Source organism: Stegodyphus dumicola, chromosome 4, assembly GCF_044657685.1.
Source record: "Stegodyphus dumicola isolate Sdum_Otavi_A_Nest chromosome 4, ASM4465768v1".
NCBI lineage: Eukaryota > Metazoa > Arthropoda > Arachnida > Araneae > Eresidae > Stegodyphus > Stegodyphus dumicola.
In genome coordinates, this window is record NC_140771.1 from 187,501,521 (window position 1) to 187,529,067 (window position 27,547).

The 27,547-nt window shown below is 30.8% G+C and overlaps 1 protein-coding gene across 1 annotated transcript in view; it reads right to left on the reverse strand.

Annotated features, from left to right (window-relative positions):
- Nucleotides 1-27,547, reverse strand: part of LOC118198847 (nucleolar pre-ribosomal-associated protein 1) — a 172,668-nt gene that overhangs the window by 127,182 nt on the left and 17,939 nt on the right. Inside the window, exons 2-7 of the mRNA XM_085815882.1 lie at nucleotides 25,342-25,487; nucleotides 24,390-24,677; nucleotides 19,653-19,749; nucleotides 18,476-18,558; nucleotides 6,914-7,072; nucleotides 6,648-6,769 (exon numbers count right to left, since the gene is read on the reverse strand). Of these exons, the coding sequence (XP_085672008.1) occupies nucleotides 6,648-6,769; nucleotides 6,914-7,072; nucleotides 18,476-18,558; nucleotides 19,653-19,749; nucleotides 24,390-24,677; nucleotides 25,342-25,487 (895 nt within the window). The remainder of the gene's footprint in view (nucleotides 1-6,647; nucleotides 6,770-6,913; nucleotides 7,073-18,475; nucleotides 18,559-19,652; nucleotides 19,750-24,389; nucleotides 24,678-25,341; nucleotides 25,488-27,547) is intronic.

Below are 27,547 nucleotides of genomic sequence, written 5' to 3' on the forward strand. Positions count from 1 at the left end.
AAGCATTTTCGAGTTCCCAAATGAGCGTTATTGGATTTACACTTCTGTAAAATTCATTTCTGGAGAGAAAAAATTGGTAACTGCGTTTGTGCTGCATTGAATCATTATTGAACAACACTAACAAATATGCACTAAAAAAATTTACCAATGCACGAGGTAAGAATTTTTTTAAATAAATTTTTCTTCTATGTGACGTTGCAAATAGCGTTCCCATGCTTGATCTGCCTTCATATCAGAGATATATAAGATCTTGAATTTTTTTAACCGCTTCACAGTTTTTGGTTCGGTAAAGAAATGCAGGAGCAAACGCTGGAGGTTGAGAAAATAATATTGAATTATTATTGAATAATTATTGAATGCATTGAAACTTGTTGAGTTTCAATATATTCAATAACAAAAATTTAGGTTTACCACTTAGAGATATTATATATTGCTTTTACCTTAGAATAGAAGGGAAATAGTTGTTCGTCGATTTATATTGTTGCTGCATTTTTTCTTTAAAAGCAAAATTGCATATTCAGGAACCCATTAAAATTTTGAAAAATAAAGATTTTTGTCGAATGGAGAAATATTTCTTCAGTTTTTTAAGATCTACATTTTCAGAATGCTAAAATCGCCTTTGAGGTATCAGATTGTTATGCGAAATTTTCAGATCTCACGCTTTTTTTTTTTTTTTTTTTTTTTTTTTTTTTTTTTTTTTTTTTTTGTTGTTGCTTTCTTTCGGAGCAATGAAGCTCGGAATTAAGATTCTTACTGAGTTGATGAATATTAATAAAGAATCGTACTGAGGATTAAATTCAGGGCACTAAAAAATAGTACACATCTCAATTACTCTATACATCCTTAGTATCCTAATATATCGTTTGATTCCCTCCAAAAAACAATTTTCACGTAAAAATTAATTACTTTCTGAACACTACCTGTGACTGAGTGGTCAAGACCGCTGAATACTGGTAGTTCGACTTGGGTTCGAGGCCAGGCGATTGGTTGGCTGCATGGTTGGTTTTCGTTGTTTGCCCCATGTGAAACATGAATACGAGATAGTTTCCCCTTAAAAGTTCTCCTCGAAGGCATCCTTTTCGATAGGTAGGCATCATTTCCCTTAGAAAGGCAGCCTTCGTGTGTTTTCTCATGTTTAATTAATCTAAACTAACGTATCTGAAAGAATTGATACAGACATCATCTTATAGACGCAAACATATAACAACGGATAAATTAATAAGTTTTGAAACTTTTTAAAATTTTGAATTATAAAATGTTCTTTACTAACAGCTTTAATAAAAATTCGTGTTTCATTTATCGCACATTCGAAATTCATTTTGTCATCAAAATTATTCATAAAAGGAATTGTTTCTAAATATATTTATGAGATGCTCATAAATATAGTTTTCTTATTTCGAATATAATTTTATTTTCATTCGTCTGATTAAAGAAAAGATTATTTGCCCAATTGAAGGGGCCTTTCGTGGAGGACGTTCGAAGGAAATTGGCTCATATACATGAACGAATACGAAAGGTTCATGCAGTCAATCCGTTCTTCGAAATTTGAACCCGGTTTGAATTATTAGTGTTAAAGGAAATTTATCCGCTCAGCCGCTAGTTATAATTTAGAACATAACAAAGCAAAATTTCACTCAAGTAAACAGTAGTCGTGGAATGTATGTCATTTAGAAATAACATTAAAATTAATTTTCATCACCTGAAATGTTTATATTCATTACACTGCCTTTACATGCACATTAAAAACTGGAATAAACTGAAGTAACAATTACAAAAAGAGTGAAACAGAGAAAATTTCCTTTTAGCCATTATTTAATACCAAACTCGAAAAAAAGATAAATATCAACTCAAAGAATTTATAACGGTATTTGCAAAAGAAAAAAAAAAATTGAAGAAAGATCTTAAAATGCAAACGTGCGAGAATCGAAGTAACAAATTAGTCTTTTTATTTTCTCCTCTTGAGAAAATATTTCCTGGAAGACACCGAATACGCAAACAGGCCATGTGGGTTCAAACTACGGAAAATTACCCCTACCCATTAGCGGAATCCCTCAAAAGAAGGCACTCCTTAGGGTGTCGTAAAATAGTCGTCAAGCCTCAAGCGTTAGAATTCCTACCCCTGCGACCTAGAACTGTCTCGGGCACCCAGCTGCCGTACACTTTGCTTGGGACATATATGTCAAAGCCCCCGGGAAAAGGTTAATTGTTAACAAAAATGGAAATTTATCAATAAAAAAACGAATCTTTTCAAAAGATGAATTTTCAATTTGTTTCAAATTTGCCACTTCAGCATTTAACAGAACTTCATTTTGCAAAGGAAACTTCCTTACAATGTAATCACAGGCTGAGGAAAAGTACTTTCTAACACATTGAAAAAATTCTTTTTTCTCATGATCTTTCAAAGAATTTACAAGTTCCCTGGTTTGATTTCCAATTATAAGATCATTGTCATCCTTTTGATTTGCCAAACTATTATAGGCAACACGAATCATCACACTGTTTTTCACAACGGACGGTTTTACAAACTTAGTATAAAGTTCTTTCAAAAGATCATTAAGAATTTGGATAAGCAGGGGAGATTTTGGCAAAGCTGATTGTAGAAGGGTATTTACACTTTCAAAAATCTTAATGGTATTTAACACAAAACTACAATATGCTTTGTTCAAATCCGAAGAAAGAAGATAGAAAATCCTTTCCTCCCGGCTAATAGAAGACTGTTTCTTCTTCCCTTCAACTTCTTTAACAAAGTTGACCTTTGAGGAGTCTTCTAAGCATTTTCTTTTTAAAAGGTTTAATTCTGTGTGTTGGCTTTTCCCTTTTAAAACATTTTGATTAGAAATGAATCGATAGCCGAAAATATTGAGAATACGGTTTTTTTGCACTCATTTCGTAACGACGACATATTAAGAAAATTCGTAGGACGTGCAAACAAACAAACAAAAAAAAAAAACAGAATGCGATAATCCACGCTCGCTGAGTATTCCCTTGCTGCTGAAGCGAACATGAAAAAAATAATCTGGCGCCCACAAAGAAAAGAGTGGGAGAAACAAGTTCAGCGCATTGGATTGGCTGGTTAAGCGACGAGTTGGGAGAAACCGCAGGTTACTGGATTCGAAGTAGTCAGTAGTTGGCGGTAAAACATGATGCAATTGGCAAAAATCGCTGAATTGGCGAAAAATTCTAAAATTTCGACAAAAATCACTAAAAACACTTGAAAAAGGAAAAAATCGTAAAAAATAGATTACGATCATAAAATCGTAAAGACAAACGCATTTTCGTAAAAATTACGAAAAATTCGTAAATGTTGGCAAGTATGCATTTGGCAAAAAGACACTGAAGGTGCAGAAAGACTTAATTCATTATTCTGCTAAGTTTCAAATGTAAACAAAAATGGCTGCTATGATAAGAAAAATTAGGCTTAGCCGTACTTAAACAACTTTTAAATTGTTGATAATTCTACAAAGATTGCATACAGATTAACTGAAGGCATAAAAACCTTAACCGGAAGATAAGAACAACATAATTTTATCATTTTTAAAGCAAAAAATGCACAATTTACCAACATATAAGATTAAAAATCTGTGCTCATGGAGCAGAATAACAGAATGGGTTTTTATATATATACTTTTGGAGTGGCTGATTGCAACCAAAATATGAGGTGCACATCTACATGTTATAGCATACATATATTCTATATACAAAATTTCAACGTTCTGAGGCTACTCGTTTTTGACTTATGTGAGATACATACGTACATACAGACGCCATGAAAAATTCTCTTTAGAATTCATTTTAAATCAATTTTGTAATTCATTTGGGAAAAAAAGAGTCCTTTATTCTGTCCTTACATACAGATGCCTAGCAAACACATCGTTAAATTGCATTCGATAGCAGTCAAAATGGATATGTTCATAAAAATGTGATACTCGGAATTTTTTGTGATTGCAATACTTCCTTTACTTCATACAAGGAAATAAAAACAGGAAAAAGATATCCTTTCTCATGATGATGGGATTATGGACTGAGTACGTGAATGTTTTTCATTTATGCTTTATTCCATTTAAGAGTAGAAAACATATCATTCTAAAATTCTCTAACATCAGTTTGGCGCTCCCTGAATGCTGCGCTCAGGAACAGATGTGCCCCCTTGCCCCCCCCAGCTATCCCACCGACACAACTAAGCAGGGACATTACATTCCATGTGTTACCAGATCCTCATGCACAATAAAATCTCTCATTTCTGCTTACATAGTAACCTTAGCAAACCAACGATTCAAGAAATTATTCAGAATATATAGAAAAATTGCCAATCACTTTATATGCATCAACGAATGAACTTTGAAGGTTGTGTCTATGATTTTCATAAAGAATTCACATTGAAAGACACCAGATTAACTTTTATTCCTTTTTTGAAAAGATTTAAAGAATATAAATTTATGTTGCTGTTGGTGCAAACTGTGATGTTTTGATCACGTCTATAATCCAACCAGTGGACAAAGTATTCAGAAGACTAAAGACGATTTACTGATCTTTTTTTAAGTGCCAGTGTGAGAACTATATAGGCAGTGTCTACAATTTTAAACAACTTACATTAAAAGAGGCCATATTTACTTTGCCTCTTACGTGAAAAGACGCAAAGAACATTATTTTACAGCTACATTATTGCTGGTAAAATTGTGGCTTATGATCATGTTTGTACATGATAAGGCAAGTGACAAAGTTTCTCTTAATTTTAAAATATTTTCCAGCAGTTGTGGATAACATCTTGGAATTACTTATGTGTTCAAAGAAGATTAATATTAGCATATTAATAATCTTTGCTGATAAAAAAAATGAAGACTTGGGTGGATATATACAATTATTTTTCCATTATACTTTCTACACATGATGATGAAACATTCAGACACGCACTAAAAAAAGACTAATAATGAGAAGGAGGGCTAGGATGAGGATGAAGATAAAGACAATACGCAGAACAAGAAAGTTTCATGGAAGCTTACGAAGGATATTAAAATATTTGTCAAGCTTTTAATATCATAAAAAAGTGATGGATATCATTTAGCACATAAAAAAGTGTTTTGAATAACAATAATGAAAAATAAATTGTTTTTAATAAAAAGAGCATATAAATCATCAAACTGCCCTGATACAAAGAGATAGATTATCACCTGATAATTCAATAATATCAAATGTAATATTATCAAATATTTTTTGGAAACATTAGCTCGAAATTTTGATTTCAATCACACCTATATAGCTTGTTTAAATCAAACACCATTTTTTTTTAAAGCTTATGATATACATGAGTATACATTCAAAATATTTTTACAAATTCACCAGAATTCTAGAAAGAGAATAATTAGCCTTGATGCTATTCAAATAGAACAGTTTCACAAACACTTTCACTTGAAGACTTAAAGAATCTTTGCAAAATAATAATTCTACAATCTTTCTCAAACTTCAAATGTTATGCAAATACAGATTAAATGTTATGAAAATTTAGATTTTATAAGAAACAACGGATATGCCTTAATTTCTGACATTGCTTTCTGTTACTGTGGTATAACGTGGTACGCAAATTTCTGCAAATTGAAAATCTATCTCAAAAACCATTTAAGAAAGGGGTGCACAAGCAGTGGTTACAAGACATTAGTTGTAGGAAATTTAGTCAGCATGGAATATTTCATAGGTGAACACTACACATTCGTACTCAAGTGTTAATTTAAATAATGATCTGATAATTTGAACAAACAGATTTCACTATAAATGTGAAACAAGCAAGATGGCCATGCTCTCAGCAAAGCAAAGAAAATGTGAAAAATGCTAGATATTTGTAAGAAAATAGATTGGGCACCAGAGTTTCACAAATATGAAGGCTATGACAAGAGGATTTGGATGTAGCAGGATGGAGGCATAAGCCATGTCTCTAACTGTGATTAAAAAAAAGTATTCCTAATAAATTGATTTTTTGTAGATTTGAATAGGTCCTTTCCAAGTATACAGACTTAAAACAGGTTTCAAAGAATAATCGTTAAATAATCGAAGTTTATTAGATTTAGAAATGGATGGATTTTCTATTATCTGCAAATTAAAATAATTATTTAGAAACAAAAAAATAAATAAACAAAATTTCCAGCTGTATTTACAATTATTTAGAAAGAAACATACGACTGTTTATGCCATGGCCCCTGAACAGTCTTGGTCTTTCTCTCACTGACTCCTTTTATGCGTTTTTAAAGTCATGTAGTGTACAAAAGTAAACTAGCAATAATAACATGACTGAAATAAAATATTCATGATGAGATAGCTGCAATTTTGCATGCCATGTCTTAGTGTGTTTTCCAGCCACTACTTGCAAGAGTGGCAAGGCCATGAAAAGCAAACATTTTAATAAAAATTTTAAGAAGTAAATTCCTGGGTACATTCTATTAAATTGAAGCTCAACAAAATAACTTAAACACACTGTTTTATTTTAATTCCAAATGTGCTGAAATTTATAGTCTACTCTGTAGATTATACCATTTAAAAATAACATTTAAACACAATTATGCAAAATTTAAGTGCCTTATACCAAAAAAAGACTGGCTGTATAAAAATCGGGAATAGGGGGGGACTTTAAATATACATCAAGAAAGGGAAAGTTTTACCTGCCAGATGTGCCTATGCTTGCATCTCGGAAAGCTATACCAAACTTGTGTGAGCAGCACAATGTTAACATGAACTTGTGCGTACAAGAGTGGACACTTTCTGATTCTTCTTCACTAACTTCCTTTAGAAAAGAGAGAAAATGAAAATCGATTCTAAATATTTAATAATTATGAAAGTAAGAGATTTAATTTGTAAATATAAATATAATTAAAATAGATAAGCATTTTTAGAGAAGGTAAGTCTAATGGGATTTAAAAAAACTCACATATGCTACAGCTTGAGGATCTTCTCCTAACTTTCTCTTTATACTTTTCTTTTTTTGAATAGGTCCTTTCCAAGTATACAGACTTAAAACAGGTTTCAAAGAATAATCGTTAAATAATCGAAGTTTACTAGTTTTAGAAATAGATGGATTTTCTATTATCTGCAAATAAAAATAATTATTTAGAAACAAAAAAAAAAAAAATAAATAAATAAAATTTCCAGCTGTATTTACAATTATTTAGAAAGAAACACATGATTTTTTATCAAATTTATAAACCAAATAAATCAAACATTCATATTTGCCAACCTTAAACTAAGAAAAACTGGGGAAAGGGGGGTCTCACCCAAAATCCTGGAGTTTCCAGGAGGTTTCACTCTGCACTGTGACATCATTTCAAAAAAATTCAAAATTGCCTTAAATTCACTTCATGATACATGAGTTAGAATACTGAACTTTTTTTAATTAGGTATTCTGAATTTAATGTTTTTTAACTAATTTCATTTTGCAGTTTTCTTACACTTTTATACTAAAGCCTTCAAAAAATTTAAAATTAGGAGATTCTGTGATCTACCAAAAGACCTGGGGGTTCAATAAAAATCTGGGAGAATCAGCAGCCATAAACATTTATTATTATATTACAAATAACACATACATATAACTGCAGAAATATTCACATACTTTTAAAACAAGCATTCCAAGTTCAATAATCATTACAAAAATCTAAAATATCTTTCATGCCAAACTAAAAACATAAATACTTGAAGATTTTCTATTAAAATTATTCTTTTATTTAAATTTACAAGCCTAATAATTTCTCATTAAATGTCGCATAAAACTCGAGTAGCAACATCTATAGCAATTCACGAAGTGCCACAATAATTTAATATTTTTGCTTCATTTTATAAACAAATTTTCTATTCCTTTTCATAACAAACTGGTCTTAAAAAAAAATTCTAATTGATTAAATAAAAGAGACCCCCCCCCAAAAAAAAAAACTGAAAAGTTTCAGGTTTTAAATTACCCCCAAAGGGGCATTTTTTTAAGGTCTTGAGTGTTACCTTTATTTATTAAATATCATGTCCTTTGCACTTAAACTATAAACTTCAGTTCAACAGCAATGTCGCAAAATAATTTTAAAATAAGCATATCTTTAGAATTTCCAATACACAGTTTCATGCGCTGGAGATAAAAAGATCCATCCTCCCCGTAGAGTGTTGCTATTGCTCATTTTTAAATTGTTGAGTTTGTTAATCAAAAATTCACTAAAGTTTTACAAAATATGAAATCAATAATAGAACAAATTCCAAATTTCAAATTTGGGCTTTCAGATGCCCATATTCGCAGCAGGATTACGTCATTCAAAATTGGATGGCTCTAAGTACCATTGTTTTATCACAATGCAAGAAAAAAACATACACTTATGCAGATTTTTCGTTATTTAATTTCTTCAAATATAACACAGGGTGAGAGTATTTGGTAGCAACAATTTGAAAAGTGATATGCTGTTTATAGGGTTCTGACACAAAATTGCAAAATGAAAACAAGGGACAAAGCCCCTTTGGACTAATAATAAAGAGGGAGTTAGTTGAGACTTCATGATAAGATAGCTCAAACGAGTAGCATCATGATAAGATGGCTAAAATGAGTGGCTAAACCGACTGAAGGCATAAATACATGAAAATTTTCTATTAAAAAAGTTCTTTTGGGCAATTTACATAAAACAGTATTATAACTAAAATAAATCTTTCAAAAGATTTGTGATAAAATCATACAGGAAAGAGACATTATAAATGTGCAAAATAAGCATATCTGAAAGGAGAAGACAAAAATTCAAAAACTACTTATCATGTTAAAAAAAAAAAAAAAAAAAAAAAATTGTTCATACCTTGAAGAAAAAAAAAAAAAAACTTGTGTATTTTTTAAATATTGACAAGCATTAAACAACACCTCAATAATAAAACTAATCTAAAAGTACTGGGATCTAAAGATCATGACAAAACTAATCTAAAAGTACCGGGGAAAAAAGTGTTTATGTGCCAAAATATACATTTTAAAAAAGGAAAGAAAGAAAAAAGTTACACAATCAAGAAAGCAATTTACCTGAATGAAATCAAGCATATAGTTTCACCACTGGCAGCTAAGCAAATGATTCAAATTTTACATTCATCTGTACAAATGGCATCAGCGAAGGCAAGGCATATCACAAAGCGTGCTACACCATTAAAAGTCATTTCAAAATGTGCACCTATGTATATTTGACTAGTGGTCTTGTACTGAAAGCCTTCGTTTAAACAGTACTGGGTCTTTAAAAAAATTCAACAACAATTTGAAGTAAGATGCATTCTTGAAGGTCATCTCAACCACTAGTTAATAACTCACTAGTCAACAGAAGCCAATTATCAACAGTTCCAATGATTGAAATCTCTTTTGACAGCCACATTTTTTAAATGTAAATTACATAGGTAGGTATATTGTTAATCACTTAATTAGGGTACTTTTGTGCTGGCTTTTACTAAGAACATCTTTGATCTGATTCAATGCACATTCTCTGAGGTTGAACCTCTTCCAACTCTCCTATCCACACTTGTCTTTATCTTCTTTTGTTCATTCTCTTTATATGTGCAAACCAACTTAACATACCTTTCTCAATTCTCAACACTACATCTTCTTCCATGCTATAATACTCCCCAAAATTAACTTAATACTTCATTTTGTAAGTCTTAGTTAAACTATATAGGCATGTCGAATAAACTTTGATATTACACAATACAATTTAATGATACTGTTATTGATAAAGTAAAATTGTAAGGTATCCATAAACTTAAATCATGATAATGAAGAAACACTAATGTGAACGATGCCCTTGCATCTCCATGGAACGTTTGTGTAACTCAGGTTTGAATGTTGTTGTTTTTAATTTTAAGCATGATTCCAAGTTCTCATCAATAAGACGACTTTTCAGTTTACTCTCGATAAGGTTCATGCTTGAAAATGATTGTTAACATGAAAATACAGACCCGAATAAGGAAGGAACAGCAAAACCTAGTTTTTCCAGCATCATATGAGGCAGGAATACAATTCCATGGGTTTAAAATCGATATATGTTCCTTCTCCAGGTTTTCCAAAGCAGTCCACTTGTGCTGTGAACATTTGTTTTTCTCCAGTGTTTCTACATCAGCGCTAAGACGTTCAAATTTCAAGCTCCATAATTCTTTGTTTTTTAAATCCAGCAAATGGATTTCAAAGTTGCCACTGTCGATATTACAGCATACTTGCCAACCTATGACACTCAAAAATCAGGAGATTTTTTTAAGAAATCGGGAGATTTTTCACAATGTTAAAAAGACTTTTTAAATGAGGAAAATATAGTTTTTAATAATGAATTAACTTTAAATAGTAACTAATTCTTAAATGCAAGCAACACAAAAATACCTTACACATAAAAAAACATTTTTATTACTTGCATCGTTTAAGAAAACAAAACAAAACAAAAAAAAAAAAAAAAAAAAAAAAACCTTTAATCAGTTTTTGTACAAATGGTATAAACAGTGGCAGATTTTGCTTTCTTTAAGAAAGAAACTTCATAATTTTGTTCATAGCAATTGCCACGTAGGCCTGCTTTCACTAATAAAAATTTTCTAATGTGTCATCACTAATATTAGATCTAAATTTAGTCCTCGTTTTCGCAACAACACTGAAAATCCTCTCACACTCTGCATTACTATGGGGAACTGTCAAGATGGCCAATATAATTCTAGACAGTTCTTTATATTTTAAAATTCCATCAGCATCTTTCAGTTTTCCAATTAAACTCCACTGGGTGTCAATCCTAGCTGATTTTATAACTTCATCCAAGTTTTCTAATTGTAAACTGCTATTATGCAGCTGTTGGACCTGTTTCAATTTTTTCTCCTTTTTAGAACTCCTTTCAAGATTGTAATAAATATCAACAATGTGTTCATCCACATTTATTGGTAAAGAAGCTACTCCTTTTTCAGCCGCTAAATTTAAGAGGTGACAGGTGCACCTCATAATCTGCAAATCTGAATTTTTCTTTCTGAAGATGCCTGCAACACCAGTCTTCAAGCCTACCAATACTGGTGCATTATCGGCACCTAGTGCTAAGCAATTATCCAGAGGGACTGCATTTTCTTTTAAAGTTTTAATAATTAGCTGTGCTATATTAAAGCCTGTCAAATGTCCTTCCGAAGTGGGGACAGAAAGTAAACTGCACTCAATTTCTGAAGACTCTGGATTAAAAAAAGAAACAACAATTGGATACACTTTTGAATCGGTATTATTGCTTCTATCCATAGAGAGGCAGAACGGAGCTGTTTTAATGCGATCAATAACTGAAGATTTATTTTTCAAATCCATTTCTTTAACAATTGCACTTTTTTTGGTTCTTGCACTTAAGTATTTCTTAGCGATTTCACTATCAGGAAACATTTTTCTAAATAAAGCTGCAGCGTGATCCGATGCATTCAGTGGCAGGTTGTGCTCCAGTAAAAAGGCAGAGAACAGACATTCTGCATTTATAACTTTTTGGTTTTTTGTTTCCAAAGAAAAAAAAATTTTTTTTTTTTTTATTTATCCAAATAACAGCTTGTTTTGTCCTCATTGGCTAATATATGCCAGATGACACGCAGTGGAGCACGATGCCCATTGGAGAACTGGAGAAGGACGTTTCTGGATACGTATATGTTCTCACTCACAAAGCAGAAGTTATCTAATTCGCAAGGTTTTGTTTTAGATATAATCTAGAGAAAATTCATTTGCTTCGGACATCCAAAATCACTTTTTTTGTTCATATAACAAAGTATTAAACCAAGTTCCATAAAAATCGTGAGAAATTTTAAGAATAAGAAAAAGTCGGGAGAAATATATTGTAAATCGGGTTGGCGGGAGAGCGATCGAAAATCGGGAGTCTCCCGCCTAAATCGGGAGAGTTGGCAAGTCTGTTACAGGAAGAAACATTTAAATCTGCTATTGTATTAAAAGGTTTCTTAATAAGGGTTAACGTTGCTTTGCTGTTTCTGAATTCCTGAAACCAGCTAAAAAAAACTTCTCTTTATTTAAACTGTTGTTTTGAAATAACAAATGTCAATATTAGAATTATTTTCTTGGCAATGTTTCTACAAGTTTGGATAGTGAATCAAAGTTTCTCTTTCAAAATCTTGAGCACAAAGAGATAATTTATTTTCAAATGAAATAACTTCTTCAAACACTGAAAAAATCATGTTTCCTTTCCCCTGCAGTTTTTTATTAAGCTGATTTAGATGAGATGTAACGTCTACCACGAAATAAAATCTTTGAATCCACAAATCATTTGTTAGTTCTCGGTAATAAAGATCCTTTTCAAGGGCAAATGCTTTAATTTTGTTAATAAGGGAGTGAAATGTTTCCAAACATTTCCTTTTGATAACCAACGTACTTTGTCGTGAAGCATATGATCTGCGTATTCAATCTCCATTTCAACTGAAAATCTTTAAACTGGCGATGATTATGAGCTTTAGCTATAGTGGAGTTGATAATCTTAATCATCAACTACAAGATTTAAAATTTCTTCTCAAAATGCATGCACACAAAGCACTTTTTGATGAATGAAACAATGATAAGTATCTTGTGACCAATAAATGGGCCATTGTACTGAAATCAGTGCAATGGCCCACGTATAAATACATGAGTAAAATTCTTACTAGAATCAATACAATGGCAATTTTAACTTGATACACCAAATAAAGTAAAAATGAAATTTCATGTCAAAATATCTGGGTTTTTAGTTTTCAGACATTTCCAGTTTGAAGTTTTTTTCATATTATATGCAACCCAAATATCGTCGATGTATTTTATGTTGCCTAAATTCAGTTGTTGGGAAAATTTTTGTTCCAGACACTGGAAAAAACATCAAATTTAAAAGGTCTAAAAAGCTAAATAATACTGATATTTTGAAACTAAACTTCATTTTTATATTATTTGGTTTCTCATCTAAGTTAAAATTGCCACAGAATGGTATATTAATACAAAGCATTTCATCAGTTAAAATTTGGCATATGACAATTATTACGGCAGCACAATTTGATGTATAATCAGTACAATCAAAACGCCAAAATCTTAACAAAGAAAATTTCCTAGGAATAACATTGGTGGCTATGTTTTCAGTTGTTTTCATTGCTTGTCTAAAATTTGACGGCCTTTGTGCTGTATTTCCAAGATTTTCTTGCTTTTAATTGTGTGCATCTATCTGCATGTGCATTTTATGGAAGAGCCCCATTTGGCTTGTGAGCCATGACTTCCCGACCATTGTCATAGACTGCAGAAAGGCAAATGTTTGTTTTACTGTGTTGCATGCAATATCATGGATGTTGTATGCAATGCATCATCCATGATATTGCATGCAATGTAGTGAAACCAATATCCATGGTATTGCATGCAATGCAGTGAAACCAACATCCATGGATGATGTATGGCTGTAATAATAGCATAGATGTTGTTGTATGGAACTGGTAGCAAGGGACTTGGGGGGAGATACACATTCATAACATGCAGCTCTGGAAGATCTGCACAAACAATGGCAGAATGATATACAAACCATTTGATCTGACATGGCTGTGAACAATCAGCAAGCAATCATCCTTTTCCTGTAGCATGTATTTTCATTAGCAGATGATGGTTGCATGCCATTAGATTACAGGTATTCAAACCATTTTGATTACTATCTCTGACAGCACACTAGCATCATTATAAACCGCAATAATGTCACAAGAGAGCATCACAGAGCATGCTAAACACAAACAAGTAATCATTAGATATGAGTGCTACTTTGTTTTGGTGTAGATAACCAATTCATCTGCTTGTAAAGCCAATGCAGACAGTACCAAGACCAATATTTTTTTTCATGCCTCATACTCACAAATGGATGGAGTCTTGAAGGATGACTCAGATGGATGTGGCACACAAGTTGCAATTTCATATGCTCACAATCACTGCTGGTCTTCATTGTGGGCTCTTTCACAGCCTAATGGTGCAATGATGAGGTCCTTTAATCACTGGCATTGCTATTTATGAACATCTGCTCTAATTCTCTATTCTAACAGGATAACACTCATTTTCATATTCCTGGCATCTCAAGGACAGTTGCATTGCAGTCATGGGCATCAATTCTCAGATGTGTTCATGATAGTAAAGTCTGGAATGCTATAAATTACTCCATCATTATTCAACTGCTGTAAAAACAGAGTACAATTTGCATGGGATCAACTAATGCAGGACTAAGTTAGGAATATGATTCCACCCTGCAATACAATGCGGAAAGCATCATAAATTAATGACCCAGTCTTTTACTCGAAATTACGAAGCTTTTGCAAGTTTGCAATACTACTCTCACTTTTTTATCATTTATTACTTTTAGTGACTACCATCTTTTTATCACCATGGATTTTGTAAAGAAATATGGGAAAGTGGTAATTAATGGAGATGATATAACAGAAATTTTTTACTGCAATGACAATCATCAATTAATGGACGGCAAAATCTGTAGTATGGTTCTAAATCTAGAAAATACCACTAACAATAGTGAAAAAAGTGACAGAGAGGTTATAGAAAATGAAAACATTTCAATTGACTAGTTATTTGGAATTCGCGACACAGCAACTACAAAACTTGAACAGTGGAACTTCAAGAAACAAGAACAAGAAATTATGTCTATAGAACTGAAGAGAAAGTATCAGCATAAAAACAAAGCAACTTAAATAATTTACAATCAAAGAAATGTTTAATAAAGTAAACAAATAAATATTAATTTTTTTTTGTAAATTTTAACACCCTTTATATCATAAATACTTCATTATTTCATAAATTGTGATTTCATATTTTTAGTTTTATAATTTCTACATGCCATCTTCCTAGATTTAAATTGATGATCTAATATCCAGAAAAGTCTCAAATTCAGAATTGCCAGAGTCCCAATGAGTCTGAATCTCAGACTTCATACTGTATTGCATTACTTCAGAAATATGGCATTTTGTCAAACTGTACAGATTTCAAAAATTCACATTCCATGAAGCTGTATTTTGCAAATGATTTAATTTTATGGATTAAAATCTGTATGCTAATTGCCAAGTTTGAGCAATTCTCTAAAGTTTTAAGCAAAATCAGATCGCTGCATACAAGCAAAACAATAGGGTATTTAATGCCAAGTTTCTGTAATGCTGCATGTTTTTTAAGCTAAAAAAGATCAATGTGTACATGGGAAGAACAGTGAATGGAAAAGGTATATGTTTTATTATCAATGTGTCTTGTGCTTTAAATTTTGGCTTTAAATTTAATTGGTTGCTATTTTATGTAATTTTTAGCATGCTGCCATTTTGAAAAAAAACTGTCATCTTTTGCATTTTACCTTGGCAAAAAATTAGTCCCCACTGATGGGCAACTTTTCAGGAAGAGTGTGCAGATAATTGGAAAGTACTAAGGATTTCTTGAAAAAGATGTGTGGCCAGAAGACTGTGGTCATTTTTTACCTGCTGCTGTTCAACACTTTGGTGTTTTAGCAGATGCTTGATCTTGGTGACATCTATGGGTCAAATCAGAAGTATGATATGAGAGACTCCATTGGCTTTGAAGGACAGAAACTGGGTCTAAGTCATAAGAATGAAATGCTTTACCTCATCACAAAAAAGCTCTTCAGTGATAATTCAGGTAATTAAACCCTTCTGAACTTGTGAGGTTGGCTGACTCTGCAGATTACCACACTTCCTCTCCCAGCATCTATAGGTTAATTGTTGCCGTGTTTTGGAGCCATGCACAGATGTTGTTGACCATAGCGTTGGAGGGCTGCATTCAGCTCCATTCATTGAGCATGGTTAGCTGGACGCACTGAACATTTGTGAAGCAAGATGCCGTAGGTGGCACAAGTGATGTAGTTTGTCAGTTTTTTTCCCGGATTGGTAGGTACAGGAGACATATGTTTCTGTCCCATCCGAAAGGGGACCACTGTAGTAGCGACGAGTATACAGACAAGGGTGACACTGTAGTATACAGACGAAGGTGACATCCACATGGTGAATCAGAAGTGTGATTTGAGAATGTTGGCTTTGAAGAACAAAACTTGGGACCAAGTCATGAGAGTGAAATACTTTACTTCATCAGAAAAGAGCTCTTTAGTGGTGAGTTCAAGTAATTCAACCCTTCTGAATTTGCAAACACCAGCTGGCTCCATGAACTGCAATATAGGTAATGCATTATTTATGTTTCTTAATTTTATTACATGATTGCTCTTGTATGGAATTCTTAGTATGTCACCATTTTGAAAATGGCTTCTGCGTGTGCATTATCTTGGCAAAAAATTAGGTGCCAAAGTGTTTGCAATTTTTCAGTGGAAGGGGTATGCATAATCAGAAAATACTGAATTCAACAATACACTAGTTTTTTTAACCTGTTAGGTAAGGAATAACTTTAACATTTTGTGTTTAAATATATGGCATGTATAAAGGCCCGTCCACACGAGGACGCTCGCGACGTAGTTGATGCAGGCGTAAATTCGCGTGACGCAGAAGACTTAAAACTGAGTACGCCCCTGTTCAGATTTTTCGCCCGCGACACGCGCGTATAGCCAATAGCTGACCGAGTTCTTATCACATGTCATAATCAGAAAACCTTCTTGCTTACCTGTTTCAATATGGCATCAGAACCACACAGAGATGAGTTTTTGCTTAGAAATATCAGAACTGTATACAGCAATAAAATTATCAGCATTGTTCACCCCATCTTCAGATTTCTCAAACTGTATATATTGGTATAAATTTAAAATTTTTATTAAAGGGAAAAACTGTATATTTATAAAGCAATGATCCGACCAGTATATCCATATGCTTCACCTATTTATAACACTGTAAGTAATAGGAACCTAAATAAATTACAGTTTCTACGAAATCAAAGTTTCTGCCTTACAAAATTCTCCTTAATTATTATAAATATTGGCTACATCATGTGTAATAAAAAGCTCTATAAATATTCCAATATTAAATACACCAAAAACTAACTTCGGCAATATAACAACTTCTAAAATAAAGCAGTTGACTGTGAAAGAATATTCAATAAAATACGATTATGAAATTTTGGAGGAAAGTTACAACTTGTGTCATACAGCAATCATTTATTGAAGTTTAATTAAATTACCTTTGCAGCGACTTCTACTTGTTACATTATTTTTCATAAACACTACTAGCACAGATAGCTGAGTGGTCAGTGCGTTGCTTTGCAAATGGAAAGGTAGCGAGTTCAAACCTCACCCGTAGACAGTATACAATTCAGTTAGCTTTTCTTATTTTGAAACATGTTTCTTATATTTAATCATGAATCATTATATTCTTATTTTACCTATTATTATTGTTTACATTTCTTATTTTATTCGTTATTATTGTTTTTAATTTAGTTTAAAAATGTGCATTGCAAATAGAAATCCTTATGTAATAATATATCTGCATCTCTTTATCATATATCATCTATAAATTCTCTCTTTATTTTTACTTTATTGCATATTTTATCATGCACATAATTTCTCATAAACTGTACACAGTTTGAACCTCATTCTAAATTCAAAAATAAATAAAAAGAAAAACAAAAGACCAAGGGAGGGGGAGTTTAAAAAATATGAAGTTGATTTTATTACATGGCGGATGGTGTATATAAAGATTAATTAAGTAATTTAATTCCCTTTATATACTGTATTTCAAACCAATTTTATAAATCCTAATTTTCATACAATATACAATCTGCAAGTCTGTCAAACTGGTCAATACTCATCCTGAAGTAATTAAAAAGCAAGTAACATAAAAAAAAAAAAAAAAGTCAATTCCTACTTAGGTCCACAAAGAAAAATTAAAAAAATACAAATAAATAAATAAATAAAAATACAAACAGAATTTTTTTAAATTAAAAATTTTAATATGTGAAAAAGCTGTATTATCATCAAGTGTCTTTCACTACAAGTTTAAAAAATTGTATTTGAACTTGAGTGGATGAATAAAAAGCATTTTATGTACTGAAAATTTGAACAAGATATAGGGAGAGTGTGAGCTAATAGTAGGAATTTAATAATTACAGATATTCATTTCGCAAACGAGGCAGTAAAAAAAACCTCTTTGAACAGGTCGCTCTAAATAAATTTTCCGGACCCATTCTTGCCATTTTTTGCGGTTTTGCCTCTGCTTAATAATTGCACTTAATAATAAAGTTTCAGCTATGAAAAAAAAATCATCTGTTTCGGACAACTTGCCGCAAACATACAGAAGCTGTAATAACATACAGCTCTGTTGACTCTATATTACAACGTCACGTGATTTTTGCGCAAAATAATTCTATTGGTGTGTACTTGTTTGGACGCTTTTACGCTGGTAACGTAAAAGAGCGTTTGTCAGCTATGTTTCGAGCGTACTCATGTGGACGGGCCTTTACAGTATGTTATCCTTATATTTTAATGGTAAATTTCAGAAGTCATAAAAATTATGAATGAGGTTGAAATACATGAAAGCTACTGACATTGGCAGGGAACAGAAAACTTACATGATTATGAAATGTAGACAACACAAGTGTTATCGTTGAAGCACGATCAGATACCAAACCAGGTAATACATCATTCAAGAATCCTATTAAAAAATTTAAATTTTATTAATTTTTTAATATAAATATGCTTACAAATGCATTGAAAAATATCAGTCACAACAATAATTATCTAAATGAGTAAGTTATATATTCATGCAGAAAAATTAATCTCCATGAAAGTTTTTTAAAATACATGTAAAATAGTATACTTTATAAAGTTTCTTTTTCTTTCATGTAGGACTGAAATTTCTTGAAAACTGCTGTTGGTAAAATTTTGTAAGATTTTCCTAATATGAAATTATTCCCAGCTTCATTGAAAAAAAAAATTGGCAGTAAAATAACTTGTATTTCTCATAGTTAAAAAAAAATAAAAACAGTACATGTTTTTGACATTTTACAACAAGTGGCAAGTAAAAAATGTAAATTTTTATACAGTAACCTCTAGTGTTACAGAATGTATTAACTACACAGAACCCAGCTTCTATAATTGATGCATCTTGAAATTAAAACTATTACATAAAAATATTACTGGTAAATTAAATTTCTTTTAAGACTTCCACATTCTCAAAAATGTATACTTTTAGTCCCTTATCTAATAATACTCACACATTTCATATCAAAAATTAATTTTTCTTTTTCTCTCATATTTTTTCCTGCAGACTGCCAAATAACCACAGCATAATAAATTTAAGACAGCTGCATTTATATGCATAAACCGAAGACAAATTTATATGAAGAAACTACTCCTAAAAATGGTCCAGCCACCTGGCTATCAAAAAATATTGAGACTTTATTTGAAATTGATGATAAGTGAAAAGTGATTTTATTATGATCAATAATCTGGATTATTAACTGATGTGAAAAAATATGTATTCTTACATGTTTTCATTAACTAATTGGAGCTTTTTCTGACTGCTTTCTCTTGACTCAAATAGATAATTATAAAATATATTTATTTATTTATATTTAATGCAGACATATATTCAAATGAAAACAATATTGCTTATAAAATTTGGGCACTAAACACAAAATTCTTTACAAACTTTTCAAGACTATAAAACATGATGAAATAATTTGATAAAATTTATGCTTTTTAATTACTTTCATAAAATAAAAGGAAAAATACATTAAAAAATACCTTTAACCTCTATAATCTGACGAATATCGTTATTGTCACATGTAGTAATAGCTAAAACAATTAAATTTATAAATGCAGTTCTACAGTCTTCTTCCTCCTAAAAAAAAAAAAAAAAAAAAAAAAAAAAAAAAAAAAAAATTACATTAAATAAATAAGTGCAAAGAAAATATACAATCCACAGCATATCATTTAATAAACTACATCTTATATCAAGGCTGCCAAAGTAGTTAAAAACCATTAGTTGCAGCTAAGTGAAATAAGCATAGACGAAAACTAGCTTTTAATATAATGACAATAACATGCAAAAACTCATTAAATATCTAAAAATTTATTGTAGCATCATTTAGTAGTAAGAAATCTATTTTAAAAGTTTGACAATAAAGTCTACAGCATTTATTCAAAACCACATAGTATCAAATTTGCCATTCAGGTTCAATCAGTCTATACTATGCAATAGTTTACAGTAAAACAACTTTGGGTACTATTCGGTTTGGAGGGACGTAAAAAAATTGCAGCTAAAATGTACGCGCAAAAGCGTTAAATCTAGCAAACGCGCCCATTTAACAGTGCGCAAAATCTAGCGTACGCGCTGATTTCAGATTGCGTAAGTTTATATAGTTCTATATTTCTTAAGACGCCATTGAAATACTAGTTTAATTTTTAAATCCTTTTTTGATATCCTATGGATTTAACAATTTGGGAATTGCCCATGATGAAAACTCGGCAATAGAATTTTGGGTAAAATGCAGAGTCACCCACTGCTTGACGCATTTTTAAGAATTGCACATACTCGGTATCCATGTGCACATTGACCTATTTTCACTTTAAAAAGAAAAATCCTAGAATTGCACAAAAATGGCACTGCGCACACCCTTGACTTTATCTACGTACACATTGACCCATTTTCACTTAAAAAGTAAAAGAAATTGACAAAAATCCAATTGTTTTTACCCTTGTAAAAAGCGGCAAACAAAAGTGAGCGATTCTGCACTTTACAGAGAATATTTTCAAAGAAAAGGCATCATTCATTATAGAAAATTACGTTTGAACAACCAACGAGATGAAATTATGCTTTAGCGATAGGTCTGTAGTGAAATAGCGATGCAAGCATCCATTCAGTTATGTTTAGCAATTTTTATATAAATTATAGTAATAATCTGAGATAGTTATTTACTCTTATGCTTCCATTCAATCATTTTTAGCCTTTTTTCATATAAATTATAATAATAAAAAAGTATTATATGAAATTAACCTTTCATCTAAATTAAAACATCAATCTTATATAGTTATTTACTATTATACTTCCTTTCTTGCCGGAATTATTTTTGGCAGCATTGGCATCAACAATAGTTTGGCGATTTTTTACGGCCCTCGAAACCGAAAAGTACCCAACTTTGTTACTGTCTCAAATGCTAAAAAAAATTTCACAATTTGCAATGAAAAACCTAAAAACTGGAGAATATTCTTTTAAACCCAGCAGTGCTTCCAGGCAATGTAATCATTATGCACATAAGAGTTATGAAATCTTCATTTGAAGTTGTTTACTTTAAATCAGACCACATTGTAAAAGCTCAAACTTCTTGTAAGATTTTACAGAAGAAATATGTTGTAAAAAAGGGAGATGATTTTTTGTAAAAAATCTATAACACACAGCACAAATGCAGGTTTATGGCATAAAGTAATATACTAGCACTTTTTTCCCATACATTCAATAATTTAGATTGTTAATTTTTGGTTACCAAGACACTATTTCTAGTCAAACATAATTATTGATATGAAATCTAATTGGACACCAGGCATGCAAACCTAACAATGTATACAACTTCATGAAAAGATTTTTTTTTTTTTTTTCAAATTCTAAAACAAATATAAACACAAAAATTCACAAATAAGAAAGCATGCAATTATACCAATTGACAGCTGCACAATGATTCATTCCTTGTTGTAGGTAACAGAATTCTATTAATGTGAGCTTTTAATAGTAGAAGTAAATAAATTGAATAACTATCAGAGAAGAAATCTGTGAACATCTTAAATAGCATCTGCTCTCTAACCCTTTCTTCTCGCTATGTAATCTTTCATAACAGTGGATGCATTTCATAGTTTCAGTAGTAATATATATGATTTTGTAGTTTTCCATACAAAGGTCTTTGGTACAGATGATACCTTCATCTTGAAAGAATTTCGATTCCCCCCCCATTTGGTACTCATGGAATCACATAATTCAAATTGATTCCTTCTTTGCAAAAATCAGCTGAAAGATGTTGAAACAAAAATTACTGGATTAATCTTCATTTTTTTTTAATCCACAATGACAGAACATAGCTGTTGTTTGATTTCTAAATTAATAACATAGCTACTCAAGAGGTTATTATATTTATAATGCACAATCAAGGATGGTACCTAGAAACTGAAAAGAATGTTCAGATTTTGTGTACTTTGGAGCTATTTTCAATAACGTTCCTCTAAATTCTTGCCACAAACTTTGCACATACTAGCTTCATTTCAAGATAGGAAATCTAACTTCTTTATTCTTTAGTCCTGCTCTAGAAAAGCAGCAACCTTTATCAATCGAAATTTCCCAATAGCTTTCTTAAGAACAGATACTGTGCATGTAATTCTAGAACATTTCAATCACAAGTTAATTGAATATATGAGGATTTGAATGAAAAACTAAAATGCAGTTTCCTAACATGAAAATTCAAAACTTTTTTTTCTTGCGAAAAAGGAATCCCATATTTGTCTTCCTTGAAATGTATATTATATATATATGCGTGATGATAAGATTTAGTAAGTCAATTGCAATAAATTGATGAAAGATTAATGCTTGACTAGGGAAGACATTATTTTGCAGTCTTGAGTGGATTGACGATTAGAAGAACACTGAAAATATCAATACGTAGCAGAAGACGCAGGGAACTTTTGAAGAATCACAAAATTCCTTGATATTCCAAATATGTCTTTATTACTTGCTGCACTTCACAATGGGGACAATTTGCATCCCGCAATTTTGATGATGGCATATTATATTTTTAACAAAAGCAGGCAAGCAAGAGACATCCTTCAGCCAGCAAGCATAGGCAAAGAAAGAGGGAGGGTAGTAGGATTGCAACAATATTTAGAATATAATTTTTCATTAATCTGATTGGCTAAAACTTATAGGCAACGAAGAAGTTTCAAGATGACATAATGCGGAATACGTTTTCAGATATGATGCAGTTTAGAGAAAGTTATTACTAGAGAAAAAGTACTCAAGTTAAAAATGAGCAATTAAGAGGCATTTTAAATTATAATTTTGATTTGCATTTTTTAACCTTGCATATTTTTACATAATGTATATATATAAGTAACATCAGCATACGTTTCATTTGGCTTGATTCTGAAATGTAAGCATATTACTGAAGCAAACTGAAAGCCTCCCTTTTTAATTGTAATTTTTGGCATATATAACTCATTAGTCTATAAAGACATGCTACTATAAAATAATATCAGATTCAATATCAAAATTTACAGATACAGATTTAATATAAAAATTTATTAAATAAATGTGCTGGCATTGTATATAAGGTGACATGTTTTTCTTTTTGACTCAGCTGAAGAGATATCTAAATATGTAATGTATCATAATATGCGAATGTGCTGCAAGCCTCCTGGCCAATAATAATCAGTCTCATGGTTAATGGAACACACTCAACACAGATTAAAATAAAAATACAGTTAAAAATATCAAACCCAAATTCTCCATATTGTTCTATTGCCATTTATAAAGTTCATTAAATCCTTTGCAAATCTAAAAACATGTCGCAATAATATGTAGTTTCGACAAAATGTCATGCACTGCCTCGAGCACTACAAAGACTTATTTTGCAAATTAAATCTTTTTGGGTATGCCGTGAAGTGCCCATGTCCAGTAATTACTTGATTCTAATCAAAATCACAAATCACTGTCATACTTTTAGAAACTTCGAAGTTCAACAAATAATCTTTCCTTTTTCCCGAAATGTTCCACTTCTCTTTCGAGCATTCATATCAGAAATCTTTCATTTTATCAATATCAATTCTTTTTGATGCCTGAATATCGAATGCATCCCCGGCATTATTAATAACAGCCTCTTTGGCCAGCATGTCGGAACTCTCATTGAAATATCTAGACATATCTCAGGAACTCATAACTCAGAGTTGCTAATGCATATATTCAAAAATGTATAAATTTAAATGTAATTAGTAATAAATGTGACACTGTATAAATTAAATGTCGTTATCAGTCACAAAGTCATCAGATTTTTTAACGTGACATAAATAATAATATAAATATTGCAGTATCATTATGTAAAAATGTGGAATGAATGCAAGAATTTAAATCACAGCTATAGTTAAACAGCAAGTATATTTCTTACTATATAATTAATGAAAATTTCTAAATTAATATTTAGCTTTTTCAAGAGTGACAAATTTCATTATAGAGCAAACAATTCAATATTCGTAAAAATTTTTTATTTCTTCATGAATGACATCTTTTGCTTAAATTTTATACTTTCAAACAGTTGTAACACTTTAAATTAGGTATGAAATATCAAAAAACATTTGTTAACTTTTCACACTTGACATTGGTAATAATAATGATAAAGAATCACAATATACATTTAAACAATGATATTATAAGTACAAATAACAAGATATTGTACTTACATTATTCAAAAAAAATAAGTATTTTGAAATGATAACTTGCTTTCTTACCGAAAAATTAGCTCGATTCAACAACTGAGTAAAGGTGATATTTGAAAAATCCAGTTTAGAAATTACTCTGTGAGCTGCTTGTTTCCCTAAAGCAACCATTGATGACAACAGATGTAAAGCTAGTTTTACTCTGGAAGATTTTTGCTTAGCTTTTAGAAATCCAAACACTGTTTTCATCCCATTAGCAAGAATTTCATTAACAATGGCATTTCCAGCAGCAGAAAAGATATGCAAATCACTTGCAATGCGCATCAAAATATGACAAAAAGTTTTCATCAAAAGCGTTGCCTAAATAAAGATACAAATAAATAAATCTTACTATAGTTTAGAAATGATATGATGTCATGAATTAAATGTTTCATAAACAATAGTGCTTAATATGATCAGGAAATAAAAAATTGCTATTATAATAGGATTCCATTTCTAGTGAATAATTAAATCTTAAATATGGAAATTTAAACAAAAAGAAAAATGACAAGTTATAAATCATTTTGCATTAAAAATTATATTACCTATGCAAAAAGTAAAAAAAAAAAAAAAAAAAAAAAAAAGGTTTGAATAATAGGGTCAGAAATTTTAATTTCGTATTATGAAAAATTCAAATATCTTTTTTTATAGGTCACTAATTTAGACATTCTAAATAACTGAAGAAAATAATATATTAATGCATTACATGAGTGCAATAAAAACAGTTTGTATAATTTTACATTCATTATAACATAAGCAAATTTTAAAAAATATTTTTTATAAAATTTACACATAATTTATTCAAAGATTCAAAATGTTCATTTACAAAATTATTACAAATACGCAATAATCAAACCAATCATAACTACTCAAACATGAACTATTTAAAACTCAAAAATACCAATTAAAAAATAATAAAAAAAAAAAGAAACTTCAGTATAAACACATAAAAATTCTGCAAATCAACTAAGATCTATTTTCTTACATTTTGGGAATCTGAATCTGGTAAATGTTTCACCAACTGCATAATTTCTTGGCAATTTCCAGACAGTTGCAAATATTCTTTAACAACATCATAGTCTGAATCTTTTGTATTGAAATCTTCAGCCAATTGAATAAAGTTAGATATTTCTGTTAATAAATAAATAAATAAATAAATCTGTGCATCAAATATATGAAAATCATTATAGATAAGGAAAAATTGGTCCTATAGCTTCAAATATGCATTTATTCCAGACTTCCAGAGAGTTGTTAAGTTGGCAAGAAATAGTTAAATTGTGCTAATCTGACAAAAAAACGATTGCCATTAAGGCCCATTAGGAACACTTTTCGCCATAACGTATGTTCTATTACAGCTATTTTTAGTTTAAAAGTCACTGGATTTAGAACAGAAAGATTTACAATTCTATATAAAAAATAAACATTTTTGTATGACCCACATTCAATTAAAAATAAAATAAACTCTAAAACTACTACCCTAAAAGTAACAAATGAACAAATAACTAAATAAAACAGTAAACAAATAAAATGCAATTTTATATTCAAGAAGCTCACATAATCTTGACTGAATATCTTAGTGTATTAAAAGTTATGCGGATAACATCACAGGCCTCCTTATGGTGCATCCTGGGTAATAAAAATCTGTTACAGCTTTTGCCGGCTCTCCAAACTTTTCTTGATGATGCAATTAAATTTTGCAAAAAAAAAAAAAAAAAATTTTAAGGATAAGAATATTCTTCAATGGATGCAGCTGTCTCTCCAACAAAAAGAAAACAAAAGTTTTGACTGTTTGCAAGTCTTTTGATGTTCAAACATTACCAAAGTCAAGACAAATTGTAAGTGGAATCCTGTCTTGATGTTAGAAACAGTTTGACAGCCACTTTTAAAATCATTACTATTCTCTCCTCTTATACTGGCACAGAAATTGCACAAATCTACATTTGGAAGAGGAAAAACCATTTAAGATCTACACATGCTACAGTCCTCCTAGTAATTCTAAACTTGATTTTGGCCTTCCATTTTTCTAAATACAAATAAAATCCTATTTGAATTTAATGCCCATAGTAAAAAATCAAAACACAATGGTCTTAACAGCACCTGGATCTCCTGAATAAACTGGAACTTTTAATCAATGACACTTACTTTCCAGCCTTTTCATATTACAATAGAAGGGGCATTAACCCAGACTTGACATTAGCTACTTCTGATACTACAGAAAATACCAGCACAGAAATTGCCTTCAACCCTGGTTCGTATCACCATATCATTATTACAGGGATTAAATTTCCCTTAGAAAAGTGTTAAAAATAGATGAAACTTCAAAAAGCCCAAATGGGTGGAATTCTCAAAAGAACTCGAACATAAATTTTCTTCTTCAAATGAGTTCCTTGTTTCAAAAGAAAGTATTGTTAAAGCCTTTTCTAGATTTCAAAATATTACATTTTCATGTGCTGAAAAGTGATTCCTAGAGGAAAACAACACAATTTTAAACTATTCTAGAATGAATAACTTAATTCTATGAAAGTTTATTCTCGCCAAGCCCACATTTCTACAGAATTAACCAAGAGAACCAAAGACATCCAATTCTGGAGAAAGAACATTGCTATTCTGTGCAAAGAAATTTTAACTGCAAAAGCAAGAGTTCTAATGATTTTATTACTAAGACTGACTAAACAAAGGTTGGTAATTTATTTCACAAAATTATAGGATTAAAATTTTGTGAAAATATGATCACATATTACCTATTTGTAATATTATGTATTTTGTGAAATGATTAAAATTCACAAAATCATAGGATCTATCATTTTGTGAATAAAGTGAGGAATAAGTCTAATAAGAAAATTAGAGAACCAGCGAGAGTTATGAGAAAGCTTTTAACTGATAGCAAAGAGATTTTTAACACTTTTATTTGTTTTTATTCTATATGATAAGAGTTGAATTAAGATCTTAAGAAAAAGGCAGAAGCTCATCAGAAGGCAGGTTAAAAAATGCTATTCTTCCCAGTCCAAAAAACCACGACATGAAATCAGCCATAGTGAAATTGGCTTATTGGAATACTGTGGAAGCCATTAGACAAATGAGAAATACACTCAAGTCCATAAATTAAGGATAATTCGGAGTCACACAGAAATTGAACTCTAAAATAAATATATCACCTGTAAAATCACTACTCACATCTTCAAGAATCATAT